The sequence below is a fragment of the Leptidea sinapis genome, chromosome 13 (assembly GCF_905404315.1).
Source record: "Leptidea sinapis chromosome 13, ilLepSina1.1, whole genome shotgun sequence".
In the NCBI taxonomy this organism is placed as follows: Eukaryota; Metazoa; Arthropoda; class Insecta; order Lepidoptera; family Pieridae; genus Leptidea; species Leptidea sinapis.
Genome location: NC_066277.1, coordinates 13,575,049 through 13,594,318, shown reverse-complemented (window position 1 = coordinate 13,594,318; position 19,270 = coordinate 13,575,049). Strand labels below are relative to the sequence as shown.

At 35.6% G+C, this 19,270-nt stretch overlaps 2 protein-coding genes across 2 annotated transcripts in view; both read right to left on the bottom strand.

Annotated features, from left to right (window-relative positions):
• The window catches only part of LOC126967623 (ubiquitin carboxyl-terminal hydrolase 20), a 44,523-nt gene that overhangs the window by 5,797 nt on the left and 19,456 nt on the right, over positions 1 to 19,270 (bottom strand). Inside the window, exons 6-19 of the mRNA XM_050812181.1 lie at positions 19,125 to 19,212; positions 16,649 to 16,741; positions 16,098 to 16,194; positions 11,793 to 11,877; positions 11,194 to 11,288; positions 9,295 to 9,421; positions 7,052 to 7,193; positions 6,484 to 6,597; positions 5,951 to 6,066; positions 4,657 to 4,835; positions 3,953 to 4,169; positions 3,190 to 3,303; positions 1,627 to 1,770; positions 27 to 153 (exon numbers count right to left, since the gene is read on the bottom strand). Of these exons, the coding sequence (XP_050668138.1) occupies positions 27 to 153; positions 1,627 to 1,770; positions 3,190 to 3,303; positions 3,953 to 4,169; positions 4,657 to 4,835; positions 5,951 to 6,066; positions 6,484 to 6,597; positions 7,052 to 7,193; positions 9,295 to 9,421; positions 11,194 to 11,288; positions 11,793 to 11,877; positions 16,098 to 16,194; positions 16,649 to 16,741; positions 19,125 to 19,212 (1,738 nt within the window). The remainder of the gene's footprint in view (positions 1 to 26; positions 154 to 1,626; positions 1,771 to 3,189; positions 3,304 to 3,952; positions 4,170 to 4,656; positions 4,836 to 5,950; positions 6,067 to 6,483; positions 6,598 to 7,051; positions 7,194 to 9,294; positions 9,422 to 11,193; positions 11,289 to 11,792; positions 11,878 to 16,097; positions 16,195 to 16,648; positions 16,742 to 19,124; positions 19,213 to 19,270) is intronic.
• LOC126967644 (craniofacial development protein 2-like) overlaps positions 1 to 19,270 on the bottom strand; it is a 113,202-nt gene that overhangs the window by 83,821 nt on the left and 10,111 nt on the right. The window lies entirely within an intron of this gene.

Sequence of the window (19,270 nt, the reverse complement as noted above, 5' to 3'; positions counted from 1 at the left end):
TCAGTCCGGCTCGTCTCGTCCCTCACCTGGAACGAGTCGTGGAGATGCGAGAAGGCAGCCCGCTCGGTCTCCCGGCGCATGCGCAGACGCCGCGCCTCTCGCCCGCACACGGCGCACTCGTGGGCGTGAGACACGGCCGGCCCGCCGCCGAACCTGCGCACAGAGCACTCGGTGACATGGGCCTTGTGACCACACACTTGGGTAATGAGACAACCGCGGAGTTCGGAAGAGTTCTGTTACTGGACAAAAAAGGTACGTAATACAATGTACAGTACCTACGTAATAAGAGTCAATGGCAATTGTACATGTGTCTTAAAATGTTGTCAGTTATGGAATTACATAATGATGGTCGATGCTTTGTAGCTAGAGCACTACAAAGCAGAAGTGGGCTGTACGGTTGCACCGTATATCCAGCTCGAAGGACCAATTTGGCTATGTTCGAGCTTTTGCAACAATACGATTGTCAAATAAAAGATGTTGTACAGGAATTACGTATAATACATAAATTAAAAAGATGTTAATGTTAATGTGCACGCGCGATAAGTGCTCATCGTAAAATCGTACTGATTGCACCGTACATAAGCCAAGGATGTTACAGTATTTAGTAGCAGGCAGGATGACAATAAATTGGCTGCAGAACTACTGTGGCACAGGGTAACGTAGCTTTAGGAGGAATATAGAGGTTATGGCAGTCAACCAATTGCCATAACCAATGTCTCAAAAACTCTAAAATTGAAACCAATATATTATATATATGCAATATAATCAGAGGGAAAACCAGATATTAAGGATTTGAAATGGCCATTATGCTGTCCTTGCAAGTCTCTTTAGGACCCCCCTCTCTCCACACGACCTTTCTCAAAACCTGTAACCACATTCGCTCTATAAATATGTGAAGCCAACTACTTTGACCCATCGCCGAACAAACTACATCTGTCATCCCTTTTTGTAACCGTTAACTCCACATCATTCTCTCATTACATCTTACTATATCTTGACTGACTTGTTACTACAACTGGGCTGAAAGTGCGTAACAATTTAAGTTCTACGTTTGTTTTTTGTTTGAGTATTTACTGAATACATACAAATGGATGGATAATAAAAGAAGGGATCGAAAAGAAAAAAAAATCCACTCAGCATTCCCATAAACGATTTTCACGTCCATATCGCGGTCAATGCATTATGAATCAAATTAAGGCGTAGAGTAAGCAGAAAACACGCAAACATGGTGTTTTAGACAAGTTTTGTCGAAAAAGTATAGCATTTCGAGCTATGAACACTACTTAATCCTGTTACACATAAACTTAAGTTTTATTTGTAGGTTGCTAATGCTTGCTGTTTGTTATAGTTAACACTGCCGAGCCTTTTTGAAATACCACTTTTCTTTGAAGTTAAACAAGTTTTTTGGCATGACGTAACGCATTTATTTGGTACTTTTCTCAGAAAAGTTATTCTTATAGCTTGTACTTTTTTGTGTAGGTTAATTTATTCAGATTAGTAGAGAATAACGAGGATTGTAAGCATATAAACTGCTATCCACGCAAGAATTTTGAAAATATTGGCTGTGTTACATAGATGGCGGGCTGTCATTTAGTGTCGCCTTACTATAACATCAAGGTAACTTACTCGTTGTGTAAGAACTCCCACAGCGGCTGCGGCAGTCGCACGGCGAGCACGTACAAGTGTTGCACCCGCTCGGGTCGCACGCCGCCGTGCACGCACACGAAGTCACTGTTATCGATTGGGCCCGGTTCCGCCCACGTATTGAACCTTGCATTGTAACATATTAAATATTATTAAGAAAAATGGCACTTGTAGAGACTGCCGATAGAATTGAATACTTAGAACTTTTAGTATTAAAATTTGTAAATTCATAATGTTTAAAAACAATTTAATTATTATTTTAAATTTATTTTCATTAATATATATTATAATAATAACATAATAAAATATTGACACACTTTTTACACAAATTATCTTGCCCCAAATTAAGCATATATAGCCTGTGTTATGGGTTACAAGACAATGATATATTTAATACAATATACATACTTAAACATTCATAAATTCATATAAACATACATAAATACATATAAACATCCATGACTCGGAAACAAACATCCATATTCATCATATAAATGCTTGCACCTACCGGGATTCGAACCCGGGACCTCTATATTAATCAAATAAAAACACTATTTCAACAATGCACAGTTTAGACACATTGAACTTTCCACTAAATCCATTCTCATTTCACTTATACGATATACACAACGCTAATCTTGCACAATACGTAGCTGTATAACTACAGATATACTGCTCGCTACAGATATGCTGCACGAAATTTCACCCATATAAAAAGTGTCTAACTATATATTTACTAGCTGACCCAGCAAACGTGGTATTGCCGATATTAAAATCGCGATACAAATGTAACTGTTGATCGTAGATGGGTGAAAATTTGAAGTTGTATGTATTTTTCAATGCTGACTCATAATCAAACAACTTTAAAAAAAAAAGTCAAAAAAATAAAAAAAATAAATTCGTGTGCATTAGGTGTAAATTTAGGTGGATGAAAAATAGTTGTTGTCCGATTCTCAGACCTACCCAATATGCACTCAAAATTTCATGAGAATCGGTAAAGCCGTTTCGGAGAAGTTCGGTCCCGCACACCGTGACACGAGAATTTTATATATTAGATTGTGTGCGCCAGTCATTTTCCCTTACTAAAAAGTGCCCAACGCGAGTCTGAAGAATCTACACTACTTGTCAATCTTTAGTTTCCTTCGTACAGTTCAACAGGCTTTAGATGACGTGTAATAATCACGAATCCAAAATCAAAAAACAAAAAGAATCGCTTTCGTTTTTTTAGGAGTTCAATCTACAATTATTATTTCGTTTTATCCTTGTTCTTGTAATGGAATAATGTCATGGCAGAACTGTCAAACGTTGAGTCATAGAAATATTCATACAAAAACTAAATTTGTAACTTAAAAATATTAAGGGTAACGGATCGAAATAAAAACTATCCTCTCTCTCAAGCTAGATCAAACTGCACTGTGTGCAAAATTTGGTTAAAATCAGTTTAGTTGTTTATGAGTTCATCGCAAACAACCAACGTAACAAATTTTTATATATAAAAATTATGTCAGATTTAACTATTTAACAATATCTACAAATAAAACTTACTTATTAATCCACTGCCTGGATATATAGAACTTAATATCATTGGTTTCAGCGCTGGAAGACTCCAGTATCTCGGCGGCTTTCTGTCGTAGTGGAGCCATTTGAGGATTTACTTTCCTGAAATATGTATACTTTTTAGATGTGCTGATTCTTGACAACAGATGTCTCTTTTGACAATTATTAAAAATACACTTTAAAAAAACTTTTTTATCAACGGGAATTAATCGACAGTCGTAAGTCGAAACTCGAAATGTCAGAATACCATACCAGATTATTCAAAACCAGTTCTATTTCCTGTAGCCGGTTACCATTGCGGGACATTTGTCTCTGCTGGACACAAATTCAAATACTTTTTTAACAAATTACAATTTATTAAGCTTTTATTGACCCTACGGTGTCCGTCTCGAAGGACCAAAAACTATGTTAAACGTTAGCGATGGGCGTTGAATTGCAGATGAGTTCAATCAACCGGTCGATTATGCGTCGACGGTTTAATATATCAGTTCCAACGAGCAACAATTCAGGTAAGGGTTCCAAAAGAAGAAAAAAACACGAGTTGTTACTGTATGAAACGAAAATATTCCATATTTATGAAGAAATATTGCAAGTGACAACTAAACTGCGATCAGTTAAAAACTGCGATCGGTTGAGCTAATGAGAAGAAGTAGCAAGAAACTCATTGCCACTGTTTTAAATTAAGAGTTACATTTTCATCGTTTTATAAATTATTTCTCACAGTGAAAACCTCAACTATGTAAGTACATACCTATAGAACAGCACATATGCCTCGCAGGTGGCCAGGTGATGTACGGGCACGGACGCTATTGCCGCGTCGTCATACGAGTACCAGCTATCTTCGGTGTTGCCATTACTATTGCTGTCATTATGTTGCCGCGCGATACACGTGTAATGGCCGCCGCCTGCCGTGCCCATGTGACATATCACAGCACATAACGAATATCTACTTATCTTTGAGGTACAATCTGAAAATGGGATTTTCAAAATTTTATAAACGGTTTGACTATTCTTTGCGAGGGAAATAATAAACAAATCTAACGAAATAAACAATGTCCATATCGGTATGGTAATAGGTACGTTTTACTAGTGGGATCCCGTCTTTGCACAGGATGACGACTAGATTATGGGTACCACAACGACGACTTGTCGACCGTGAAGCAGTAATGTGTATGCAGTAATGTGTTTCGGTCTGAAGAGTGCCGTAGCAAGTAAAATTACTGGGCCATTTGCCCAGACTTTGACTTAACGGGACTTAGACGGGCGCAATTTTAGTGCCGTTCCGAAGTTATGGATTTTTCAAGACTCCTGAGCGGCACTGCATTGTAATAGGCAGGGCGTATCAATTACCATCAGCTGAACGTCCTGCTCGTCTAGACCCGCCATACACAGTCTTTTTAATATAATTTGACTTGGTTAAATAGTAGTATCAAACAATGTTTATAACAAATATACCTTTATGCGTATAAGGCGCCATGTTAAGATCGTCAATTGGGAACGACACCCTCGCCGCAACTTTGGCACTAAACATCAGCTCGTGCCTGAACCTCTTGAGATGGATGCAGAGGACCTCGGGCAGTCTCACCACGCCCGACATCTTGATGCCGTTGCGAAGTTTATTGCATCGGGAACAACTGTATGTACCAAACGAAGTGTAGGTCATCATTGTAAATTATTAGAGAAATTTATAGTTTTGAAATCATTATTTTTATCTTAGATCATTTAGAAGTCTAGCTAGAATGAGTCTGGGAAAAATAATTGAGGTTGACAGGTTAACCTCTATTTTGAGCAATGCACGCACACTAACTCAAAGTGACATACCAATCGCGAGTGTAAGACGTAGCTTGTCACGCACACTGTAATAAACCTGGCAGCAAGAGACTGTATCTGGACTACTATAAATTATCTAAGATTTTAATCATAAATCTCATTTAAAGTTTGTATAAAAAGTTTGAGTGCTAGTAAAGACACGAATTTAGAAATTTATTAAATGTGACTACAACTATCCCACAGGATATACTGTAACAGTAAATGCTAACTTCTGGTAGGCTATTACTAGTTGTTTATGCAGCTGTTGTGTAATAAGGGGCATTAAAACACGAATGTGGGTTAATAATAATAGTATCACATGAGTGTTTTAATTATCAACAGTTGCATACAAGACTTTATCTACACCCATGATATGAGTCCTCTTTAAGATTCTGAAACAGTTCGCTTACTGCTAACATTAAAACAGCCAGTCCTAGTAGTAACCTAATATCATCCATAACTGATTATATACAAATAAACTAAGTATTAATGAAATAATTATTTATTTTAGGTAATGTTGGTTGAAATTTGATCCGCTCATTTTTTGTAAATAAAGCAATAAAAATATCGGAAGAAAAATGGCGGGGGTTCGAATAACCCTCTTTGCTTTTTACGGCGCGCGACGTTCTGGTAGTGTGGAACGCGCGTAAACGAAAATGTTCTTTTTTTGAAATTCATACAGATACCACGCATCGATCAATAAGAATTTGGCTGTGTGTTGAAACTCTTAGCGCATGGATCGAAAAAAAAACAAATGAGTGTTGTTATGATATTCAGTACAACATTACAACATTCGTTTGGATGATGCAATGGTTATTAGGACATTGGGTGTTTTAATGTCCGCAATAAGCTAACTGTTTCAGAATCTTTAATAGAGGATTTAAAGCATGGGTGTAGATAAAATAGATTATATGTCTACAAATTAGATAATTCTCAATACCTATACATATTATCGCCCTTAAGCTCGTCTGCACTGAAAAATGCCGCTAAACAATCCTGCAGCGAGACCATGGGGCCGTAGAACCAGGATCGCAGCCAACTCAGAAACCACCACAACTATAACAATATTTAAAAATGTAAATGATAAGATACTATAATATAATTTTTAGTAGCTGTGGGATGAACCGGATGGATTATAGCATTTATTGCAGCGTAGAGAGAGAATAGCATATATTGAAATGAATGCGGCTACTGATTGCAGTAGCCGCAGTCTTTGTGCGAGAAAAATAACTATTCTGTAGAGCAGCGATACTCACATAACAGTCTAGCATAAGAGTTAATGCTGACTGCTGACACCTGAGCAACGTGCTCACGGGATGGTATCGGCAACGTCCCAACCTAAAACGTCTAAACGCGGGGTAAACCTTTTGCGCAGTGTGTAAATGCCGGCAGCTGACCCCTAAGCTGGCGAAGACAGTGCTTACAATGTCTCTCTTCACGCGGTCTACTAAATTGCAGTGCAACAATACTCACCCAAGAATCCTGCACATGTGTGAGAGCCGGCTGCTGACATCTGAGCACAGTCACGTGCTCGCGGGATGGTATCGGCAGCGACAGGTCCTGGAATGTCTCCACGCGGGTCGATACCTTGTATAATACAATTTATAAATTGTAACAATTATTTTTATTAATTTTAAAACATAAAAAGGGTAACATTTTGTAAATCGATAGGTAAACTTAATCATTTCTTATTTATATAATTTAAATTGCCATTCATAGGTTCGCCCTATTCCCAAGCTGTGGTATCTTTAATAATATAACAGTATAATAAATTTATATATAACAATATATAAATAGTTTCTCATTTATAGAATAGTAACCTCTCTAAAGAAAAGTTTTAACGATTCTTCTACACAATTTTTTTTTTTAAGTTATATCCCTAACTTCTGGGTTTACCTGCGACTTCTCGGGTTCCGTCCGAGCGCTCTTACCAACTGAGCAAACGGTTCGAGTGATGCATAGATCGTAAATCTTGGTATGTCATCTTTTTTTACCCAGAGAGTTACAAATGACTCATATAATCCAAGATGGCGCCACTCACCCGGTTACATATGAGACACTGCACGGACGACAACAGCCGGCCGTCGAACACGTCGGACACGATGCTCCGGAACCTCTGGCCCCGCCCCCCGCCGCCCCGGCCGCCGTCACCTCCGCCGCCGCACACGCTGCTGCTAGACTTGCTGTCCAACACACACATTTATAGTCGACTCGTATCCAAGTAAAATAATAAAAAAATAGCCGTTGGCAGCTTGTTATTGTTACTAGCCGTTCCCACCCGCTATGCTGGGCAAAATTTAAAATTTAAAAAATAAGTATTGAAACCATTTTAGAAATTTCTAGATTATTTTAGAAATTTTTAGAATTATAATTTCACATTTTTGCCACCCACAACTACCCACTTCGTTCCATCCCAACCAAACTCCCTTATGCACACCAGAGGACCGAGGAGTATTTGCCATGCCAACGAGAATTTGATCGAAGTTGCGCATGATGGAGAAAACCGTGGACATACGAACATTAGCATTTTATATAATAACTAGCTGACCCAGCAAACGTTGTATTGCCCATATTAAAATCGCGATACAAAAGTAACTGTTGATCGTAGATGGGTGTAAATTTGAAGTAGTATGTATTTTTTAATGCTGACTCATAATCAAACAAATTTAAAAAAAAATTGGCGTGGACCACCCTTAACATTTAGGGGGATGAAAAATAGATGTTGTCCAATTCTCAGATCTACCCAATATACACTCAAAATTTCATGAGAATTGGTCAAGCCGTTTCGAAGCAGTTTAACTACAAACACCGCGACATGAGAATTTTATATATTAGATAATAATATTAAGATTTATAGAGTTAGTTTAGTACACGTTTACTTTGGGAGTAATTACACATATTCAGATGGTGCGGATAATTTTTGTGTTAGTTGCGAAATCGTTTTTATGCAGGATCAATTGGTTCGAGCAGTTCACAAAATACTGGATCCACGAGAAGCTCTTCGGTACTGCTGCAGAACAGACTAGAGCGTCTAAAGAGAGAGATATTTATTGAAAACTCAACAAGCGCACACATATACAACATGCTGAACTTTAAACAACTACTCCCTCTCTCTAATCGTTCTCTTATGAATGAAGATCGCGGTCATCAACAAATGGTCCACACTTGGATTGGACTATTTGCTTCCATCGGATTCTGTCCATCGCGGCCCTGACGACGAAGCTAAACGTCGAAGACCTGGAGTCTTTTATTTGGTCGGTCCATCAGGTAGGAGATCAGCCTCGGGCTCGCTTGCTATTTGTGTTCCCAACTACGATCAATTTCTCCAGGCTCTCATTACCCCTTGCATTATGTGGCAAAAATACGAAAGAATTCGTTGGTGGCATATCGTGGTTTTTATCTTGATTTCGAACTGAAACAACTCCAAGAACATAATATTTAGTTGCAATTATAGCATTGCGTAAGTGGTTATAGAACTACCGATTAATTATTTGTATATGAACCTTCAGCAGGACTATTTGTCGAGTTCGGTGAGTTTTATTTATAACTTACAACATCCATCGTGTAAGCGGTCCTATTAGAGGCGTTTTCTATCTGGTCGATTTATCGCACGCTTTCACTGACAACTACTTCACCGTCCAACTCCAGATGATATTAGTGTGTATTATTTAAGAAGACATAACGACATGCCTTGAATCAATCTTTAAACAGTTAAACAGTGGGTCTAATATAGGCGAATGGCACACATATCCTCTTAGCCTCTGGTGAACAGTTCAAAATTTAAAAGCACTAAAATAAAATATCACACAGAATGATCATTCATAGTTCTAAAGAAGTAATTGGTCAGCAAGGCGCAGCCGCGGTCATGGTCTGTTAAAATAATAATAATATTGACAAACTTTTACACAAATTATCTTGCCCCAAACTAGGCATTACCTATACTATGGGTGCAAGACAACGATATATTTAATACAATATACTTACTTAAACATACATAAATACATATAAATATCCATGACTCAGAAACAAACATCCATATTCATCATATAAATGATTGCACCTAACGGGATTCGAACCCAGGACATCTAGTTTATTAGTTAGGGTCATTAACTAACTAATAATGTTTCATAATCGAGATTAATCTGGTGTTTGTTTGAATTCAGATTTAACGCCCCTCCCACTCCTGTGGGAGCGTTGAATTATCGCCCCACGATAGTCTGGCGTGCGACCCGACCAAGAAAAACATATCTCCGGACTAGACACTTAACTGCTAGATATACGTACTTGTGTATATGGAGGTCTGTATCGCTGGCGCCGCTAGAACACGTCTCGTACCGCTCCTCGGCTTCGCTTGAACCCGATAGCTCTGACTCGGACCCTATGTCCCGCTGGGGCGACTCTTTTGACGGACCTGACCACAGAAATGTCAAATATCAACTTAGTTCATAAATACAATCATGCCTTTCTTATAGAAAATGTGTTTATGCTTATTTCACAAACATAATAAGTGTTATATAATACAGAGAAATGAGTTTCCAATGCCTGGAAAAGAGACAGTCACTCAATGAAGATAAATGTTTAACTCATGTATCGTACCATGTCTAACATATGGCTGCCAAACTTGGGCTCTGACTAAAAAACATTATTTAAAACTAAGAATATGCCAAAGGGCGATGGAAAGAATGGAAGACAGGAAAAGAGCAAGGGCAATAAGGCTTACAACCAAAGTGGAAAACATAATATAAAAAAAATTGACAACTCAAATGGCAATGGACAGGATATATGACCATAGACAGCATAAAAAAGTGGTTAAGCATTGAAACGAAATGTCAACCACGAGGTGGAAATAGAAAACAGGGCAGAAAAGTAATAAGATGGGAAGATGATATAAAAGAAAATAAGTGATATATGGACCAGAACAGCAAACGACTCACTCTCTCACACACCAACACATAACACATATAAATTATTTATATATTCATCTTATTGAACCTTTTTTCTATTTTATTTCTCCCCAATTTAATAGACCTTATTTTATATATTATATTAGATTATAAGAAAATAATATTTTGATAATAATAAATATTACTTATTATTAACACTGCCTAAAAATTTGATTTTTTACTAGATTGTCGTCAATATTTTGTTCATGAAACTCCTATCGAATCAATGTTCATAAAAGCAATAATATATTACAAGAGACTTGATCCTGCAGACAAAACTTCGAAGAGTTACAACTAACAATTGATTAATAGTTATTTATGCAACTGTTGTGTAATAAGGGGTATTAAAACACGAATGTGGATGTATCACACGAGGCGAAGCCGAGTGTGATAATAGTATCACATGAGTGTTTTAATACCTAATTATCAACAGTTGCATACAAGACTTTATCTACACGCAGAATATGAATCCTTTGAAAGATTCTAGAACAGTTAGCTTACGGCTAACATTAAAACACAAGTCCTAGTAGTAACCTAATATCATTCATTACTGATTATATACAAAACTAAGTATTAATGAAACAATTATTTATTTTAGTAGTAATTTACAATTTGTTTAGTGCAATAATTAAAATTTACAGCGTTCTTTTACAGCGTTTAAAATGAATCGCTCATTTTTTGTAAACAAAACAATAAAAATATCGAAGAAAAATGGCGGGGATTTGAATAACTTTAAAACTTTTTTTTAAGGGCGCGCGACGTTCTGGTAGTGTGGAACGCGCGTAAACGAAAATGTTCTTTTTTTGAAATTCATACAGATACCACGCATCGAGCAATAAGAATGTGACTGTCTGTTGAAACTCTTTGCGCATGAAGGGATCGAAAAAAAAAAACATAGGAGTGTTGTTATGAAATTCAGTACAACATTACAACACTCGTTTGGATGATGTAATGGTTATTAGAACATTGGGTGTTGGCAATATTGGCAATTAGCTAACTGTTTCAGAATCTTTAATAGAGGATTTAAAGAATTGGTGTAGATAAAATAATTACACCTCTCAATAAAATAATCTCTTATTCTTGGTCAATCTTTCCCATCGGGTGATCCCCCATCCCCCATATTCAATCTATGAATTTGTGCAATCAGTAGCCCACTTTCATCCCTCCTCTGAGCATTACCTAAGCACCTCAATATGGTTACATAAACATTCATAAGCTTTTACACTACTTTATAGTATACCGTTGATCTGTTGTGTGAGGACGTTATAGGCGAAGTGAGTGCCAGCGAAACTTGCTGACCTCCGGTGCCTCGCTCCTTCCCTCTGTGATTCTATCCTGGACACATACAATTTACCTTCCTTACTAAAAAAATAATTAAATAATTGCTGTTAATAAACATAATATAATCTGTTTATGCCTATTACTCGGCGTTATGAAATCAAAACAATTCAAATTTATTTAATCATTGCACAGTTGAAATTTGTAAACAAAATTTATGAACGATGCGGGACTCGATCCTGTAAATAAAGCCAGTACCTGAGAGTGGAATAAGACATGCCAAGATTTATAAACGCGCTAGGTTCGAATACCGCATCGTTCATAAATTTTGTTTAATTCTAGAAGTGAGGGTATCACTTTAAAAAATAACAAATTGTTTAGATTTGAAAGAGCGACACCTCAAGTGAATTTCCTAATAATATGCAAACATAAAAATAAATAGTTGAGAAGGTTGTCAACTGTAAAGTAGATGGTAAAAATTTCTATAACATGTACACTTTACGTTGTACGTACGTAAGTGCTCGTATGCACAGATGTTATGTTACGAATTAAGAAAATTACCTCAAGTAGCCATCGTGTCTAGGTTCGGTATACGAGGAAGCCGGCGATTTCTTCCTCATTCTGGCAAACAATGGCGAGTCACTAGCTGCCGACAAATATTGAGTACAGTAAATACATACATTTAAATTAAATGTTTTAATTAAACTATAATCCTATATTAATAACTTCAGTTTAGTATGTTTTGATTTCATTCATGATATAACCCTAATAATAATAATAAAAAATAGAGAAGTTTTGAATTAGATAATTAAATTAGTTAAATTAAATGATTTAATAATAAGAAAAATTAAAGCAATTTCAACATTTAACCGCTTATGCTGCAGAACTAAGTCTGTTCGCCAATCCTTCAATATGGGGCCCCCATTGTAATTTGGAATCTAGAGTTATGCCAAGAAATATAGCAGATTCCACCGGTTCTATCACCTCTCCGTTTAACAAAACATTTGCATTTACATTTTTGACATTTGGTACGGTAAATTTAATGTATTTAGTTTTCTTGCTATTTAACAATAGGTTATTAGCGCTAAACCAGTACACGATCTCAGATAAAATATCGTTCACTTCGTCATACATAACTTGGTTTCTTTTCACTTTGAAAATCAGTGAAGTGTCATCCGCAAACAATACTACCTTATGTTTTTTCTCTATAAGATTAGGAAGATCATTTATATAGATAAGGAAGAGGAACGGTCCAAGATTAGACCCTTGTGGTACCCCCATACCAGAGAGATCTCCTGCCATTCACGTCGACCCTCTGAATTCTATTGTTTAGATATGAAGTCAGAAGATCGAGCGCAGTTCCTTTTATGCCATCGTGGTATAGCTTCCTGACCAGCGTTGAATGTTGAACACAATCAAAAGCCTTAGATAAATCACAGAAGATGCCAAGTGCATTCTGCGATTCCTCCCAGGCATCAAAAATATTCTTGATCAGCTCAACACCTGCAGCCGTTGTTGAACGTCCCCGAGTAAAGCCAAATTGTTTCAAATGAAGTAACTTATTAGAGTTAAAGTAAGTAAGCATTTGGCTTAAAATTATTTTTTCAAAAATTTTACTAAGGGTCGGCAAAACCGACACAGGACGATAGTTGTTCGGGTCAGAAGAGCATCCCGACTTAAATATTGGTGTAATTTTACTATGTTTCAGAAGGTCAGGAAACACGCCTCGATTAATACAATTATTAAATACTATTGCAAGATGTGGTGCTATGACATCAATTATTGAACTTATTATTTTAACAGAAATGCCCCATATATCAGCAGTTTTTTTCATGTCGAGAGACTTAAAAGTTTTAATTATTTCTCCAGGGCTAACAAAACTAAAATTGAAAGTTTGTTGGCATTCTTTAACATTTTTCAGAAGAAGTGACTCAGCAACACTAATGGAGAAGACAAGAGTGCTTGTGATAGAAACTGGAATGTCTGAAAAAAATTTCTCAAAAGCAGAAGCAACTTCCTGCTGAGATTGAATTATAGTATTGTTTATTGATAAATTGTATTCAATGTAGCGGTCTTTCACTCTTCCAGTTAATCACATTCCAAGTCATCTTTATTTTATTCGGTGCATTTTTAATTATCTGTCTGATATGCAGAGACTTTGCAATAGAAGAAACACTTTTAAATAATTTAGAGAATTTTTTAACATACTCGAGAAAAGATGCATCATGATTATATAATGATCTCCCACTATATAGTTCATATAGCCTTTGTCTGCTCCTATAAATGCCAGCTGTTGCCCAATCATTAAATGACAAGAGACCACCTGACTTGACTGTCTTTGAAGTAAATATAGAAGCAAACTCTGTTTTAATTATTTTAAATAACATATCATACATTTCATTAGGATTAATATTATGTTTCAATAAATCCAAATTTGAGAGTTTAACTGACACATTACCTCTATATTTCTCCATCCGACTATTATTCACAGGAACAAACGTAAACTTTTTAATTTTAGAACATTTATTGACCTCAATATTAAAAGAGGCTAACTGGCCAAAGTGGTCTGAACTCAGTTATTTTATTATTGCCTGAGAAATGGGTTTATAATTTGAAAATATGTTATCAATACAGCTTTTGAAGGTGCCGGTTTCTCTAGTAGGCTCTAAGAAAATATTGGTTAAATCATATGATTTGAACAAAGATCTGAATCTAACACTGGTGGTGGATTTTTCTAATAAATTAATATTAAAATCACCACATATCATGATATACTTCTTCGACTTCCATAATTTTAATAAAACCTCCTCCAATACACTTTCAAATAATTCATATACTTCATCTGGAGGTGTATATACTAACAATAATGGCGCGATCGAGCTCTGCACAGGCTATTTCAATGGTACGTTCAACAGAGAGGCCTACGATATCTTCACGTTCTTTGAATTTAAATAAGAAGAAGAAGAAGTATAAGAGAACCGCCACGCAGCCTTTTCTCTGCAAAACGCACTTGCCACCTGATGACCACTGAAGTTAAAGATGAGCTCATATTTTCTTAGCAAGTGCTCTGTTAAACATAAAATATGTATATCTTTATGATCCATAAATAACTCCAGTTCAAGTTCTTTACCAAATAATCCTTGCATGTTTTGGTGCATCAGGTTTGCAATTTTACAATGATTACATATTCTAGTACATGTTAAATTACTTGTTTTTACACTGCTAGAGGAGTCCCTTATTGTCTTATTGTTTAATTTTTTGGAAAATATTTCAAATCTTTACTTAAATTAGTACACTGCTCAATAGAAGCAGTGGTTATCAACTTACAACTAACCTGCTCAAAAGAAGCAGGAGACGGGATTGCCAAATAGTTGGCCGTGTTATAAAATAAATAATATGATAGCGATTTTGCTATCTATCTTTTATAGTAATTAGATAGGTGTAACCTATCAGATGTCAATATATTACATTTTTTATAATTAATTATATTATTTATGTCTATTATCTGTTTTTACTAAACAATTTATTATCATTACATGTCAAATAATTAGAATTAGACAATAGGGTTAACATATTGTTCAAATTATATCTTATTTTGTTTTCCTGTGGCAAATCAGGCATGTATGGAAATGTGACTATTATAAGATTTTCTATTTTTAAGTCACTGTAATTTTTAGTTTTTGTAATTTTTTTTAATTAAATTCCCTCTTCTCCCAATCATTACAATAATAGAAGTATTATTGCAGTGAGTATCACTAATAATTTGATAATAAGTTGCCCCTGGCATGCAAATATTTGTTACTGACTGCCCATTACTTATTTTATGAAAAATCAACCCCATATTTCTTCCCAGATCATCGCTGTAGATTTTTATATGTTTCTTATGGGTAGAAAGTATTTGTGGATGTTGATTTTCAATACCTGGAGAAGTGTGAGCCCCAACAGACTGAGAAATTGATTTTATGTCACTTTTTTTGCCCGAAGGGCCCGGAGAAAACTGACAGTTGCAATTATATATTTTAGTGATTGAATTAAAACACTGTGTTATATGTGCTTAACTCAATCAATTCATCCATAGCCGTTATGTGTTCTGCTATCTTTTTGAGAAATCTCATATTGTTGAGACACATGATCCAGATTTTTTTGTATTGTTAATAGCTCAGACTGAAGAAGAGAGCTCACAATTTCCTTATAATCTCTTCTAATATTTTCCAAATCTGTACGGAGTTCTTCAGTTTGTACTTTCAGCTGATTTCTTTACCGGTATAGTTTGGTAAATTTTGCACGTGAAATTTTGTTTTTGTTTACAATGTTATTGTTTTCGTTTCGGACGTCCTTATCTGGCCCGGATCCTTCTCTATTCATCAGTTACATAATAAGTAAGGTCACACTTCTATAATGAACTTAGATAACGCGTCCTTGATGGCTTAGGGCGACATCTATGAACGATATCAAACACTATTCGATTATAAACATTAACGGATGAATTGCAGTTGATTCAGATGTAAGCGGGATACATCCTTCATTATGTTCATTGCTGAGTTTTTGTCAATTTCTGATTTCATCACATACCAGAGAATTGTGAAGATATTATTAAAACTAAATAAAGTAATTGCGTGAATCCCATTCATTGTTTTGGGTATTCGTTTTTTTAGGAAGGATACAAATACCAAAGTGTCAATTTCATGCCAATTATAACTCCGTTTCCTACATACATCATTACATTTTTTTTTATTTATAAAAGACTTGCTACAGATAAAAGTTAATTAGGTATTTCCTACACTGAGGCAAAATAGCGTGGGCAGCGCCAATGACATACCGGCTACCAAAGAACAGTTTTGATTGCACAAAATAAAGTATAAATACCTCCAGAGGACACGGCTCGTCTTCGATAATTCCTCGACTCTTGATGCTCGTTCTCCGATTCCGATGCCAACTTGTCTTCCGGTGTACCGTCCAATACCTCAAGGATACAAGATTTTATTATAATTTTTTATTGAGGGGACCAAAACGGGTATGTAGAACGTAGGAGAAAGTTTCACCATAATCCAAATTTGGCGATCGGAGACTATTATTGCAATCCATTATCTGCTTTTGGCATTTGAATAACTGCTTTGAAACGTTTTAGAAACATCTTTTTTTAAACTTTCAATGGAATTACGTACGGGATTTTTAGCTTGGTATTTGTATAAATATAAAGAAAGGGTAGCAGGGTAAGAGTTTTTTACAAGTATTATATAGATATGTTAATATTGCTTTATTAATAATAAATGATGATTCTGCAGCGATTGACGGAAGACAAGGACTTGATTCAAACTAATCTCATATTATGAACGAATATTGAAAGTCGTCGTTAGACGACTCAGACAAAAAATCCGAAGGCTAAGTCGAGGCTAGCTATTAGTATTTCAAATTACCGGTTCCTTAAGCTCTTCGTGCAGTTGATCCATAAAGCACCTGAGGAACTCCTGCGTGTCGTGTTGCTGGTAGCCACGAAACATCGGATGAACCTGCCATTCGAAATAAGCCAAATTAAAATTAAAATATTTTTATTCAAGATAATATATGAACTAATATACGAACATCGGAATCTACCACCCATTTGAACATTCATGCCTCAGACAAGATAAGAACGGGTGCAAGAAACTCAGCGGCTTTTCTTTTGTTTTACCGACTTTAAAATGGAGGTGTTTCTCAATTCGATTGGTTTTTTAAATATAATATTTATTATTCAGCCTGAGGGCCGACGCTCCATTCCCAATGTGTGGTATTAAGAAAAAAAACTCATTTATGTTATAGTAACCACACAGAACTTTTGAATTCAACAATTCTTTTGAATTTCCTAATACATTCGAGTCGCCTATTGTCTTATTGTTTAATTTTTTGGAAAATATTCCAAATCTTTACTTAAATTAATACTCTGCTCAATAGAAGCAGTGGTTACCAAAACATTACTCCGCTCAATAGAAGCAGAGTCCAAAAAGCTATCACACTGCTCAATAGAAGCAGAGCTTATCAACTTACAACTAACCTGCTCAAAAGAAGCAGGAGACGGGATTGCGAAATAGTTGGCCGTGTTATAAAATAAATAATATGAAAGCGATTTTGCTATCTGTCTTTTATAGTAATTAGGCATAAAAAAAAGGCATAAAAAGGCATTTATTTTCTCAAAATTGATTCCTTTAGAATTCTTTTTGATGTCATTTCTTATACTACTACCGCTTCGGAAACAAATGGCGCTCTGAGAGAGAAGAAGCGGCGCAAGAAACTCTCCCAGCATTCTTTTTTTTTGCGCTCTTTTCAATAAAAATATACAATATTGTACAGTTGCTATAAAATAATCACAATCTAGTCCCAGGCTGTCCGATCATTTAGATATTCAGCAGTGGAGTAATAGGATTTACGACAGAGCCATTTTTTTATAAAACATTTAAATTTATTTATAGACAATGCCTGAACAGTGGCTGGGACTTTATTGTAGAAGTGTATACATTTACCCTTAAAGCTATTATGTATCTTATGTAGATAGGTGTAACCTATCAGATGTCAATATATTACATTTTTTATAATTAATTATATTATTTATGTGTATTATCTGTATTTTACTAGATAATTTATTATCATTACATGTCAAATAATTAGATTTTTTTTTAACTTTTGAATTTCGTAATACATTTATTTTAAACATTCTGGGATCATGTTGGTAAGAATATCGCAGCATCCCCAAAATAATGTATAGGTATATTTTGTGTATATATATATAGCTACGGCACCACTGTCGGTTTTGGCATTAATTCTACCCAACCCTTGGCAGTACCGACACTGTATTCGTGAATTATTTACACGTTTAAAATTTAAATTTTCTAAATATGCGTATAAGCCAAATTTCAGTCAACAATACATTTTGAACATGTCTGATTCTGTAAAGTTACGAATTCAGTTTAGTAAAACCGAAACAGATACCGAAGATACGAATTCGATTCCGGTTTCGGTCGGACACTATACTAAAAGGTACACCTTCAGGTTTAAGATGTTAAAAGTAGCCCAGTACTGTCACAATCTATGACAAGAAATTCATTCTGTGAAATCAACATTTACTGCTCCATCGTTTTACAAATTACTTTAATTAAAAAAATTGCTCAACGTCAAAAACTATATGTCGGAGAATTAGAATATAAAAGTAATATGGCCTGTATGATTATATTCTACTCTGTGTATTGGGCTGAACTGATGGCGAATGTCATCTTTCAAAGTGTGTTTGAAGTTGTCACTGTGTACGTCACTGTCGGTGACGTGATTGAAGTTAGTTGTCCATCAGTAGAGCGCTCATTTAGAAGTCGCATTCGTCTTCAAGCTAGCGCCCGCGCCGGTTGTGCGCACTGATCGACTTAAAACAACATGGAGGATACGTTAAAAAATGATAAAGTTAAAGGAGGATAAGTTAAAAAAATGTAAATTATAAATGAAAACACAAGATTTTTTTTTTAGTACAGTGATGTATCAATACTCACTGTAAATAAATAAATGAAAATACAACTATGCGAGCATTTTAATAACGATTATAAAAATATATATAAAACTATAAATATATTCAAAAAACTTTTATTTAAATCACACACAGCCACCGCAAGGCCCTTAGTTCACATTTGAATCATAGATAATTTATACGTCTAGATAAGAGAGACCCTCTCTTGCTGTTAGACAACCGATGAAAATGTCTTACACTCGCGTGTTATACACTTTGTGTTAGTGTGCTTGCATTGCTCAAAATAGAGGTTAATTCTAAACTCATTTTTTGACGCTTTTACAGCTTAGCAACAGGGACATCGTCACGTCTAGCCGATTATTCCCATTCATATTGATAAAAAAAATTCGTTCACTCAGCACACTTACATTTCGCATCCCGTATAGAATACCATTAGGTACTACGTAGCCTCTCGTTCTTCTACTCCACATGTCTTTCATTAGTTTTTGGTATGCTCTGAAAAAAAAAGGGAAAGTTAATGAGCTAGTAACCATTTTCACGGGAATTGTTCTTG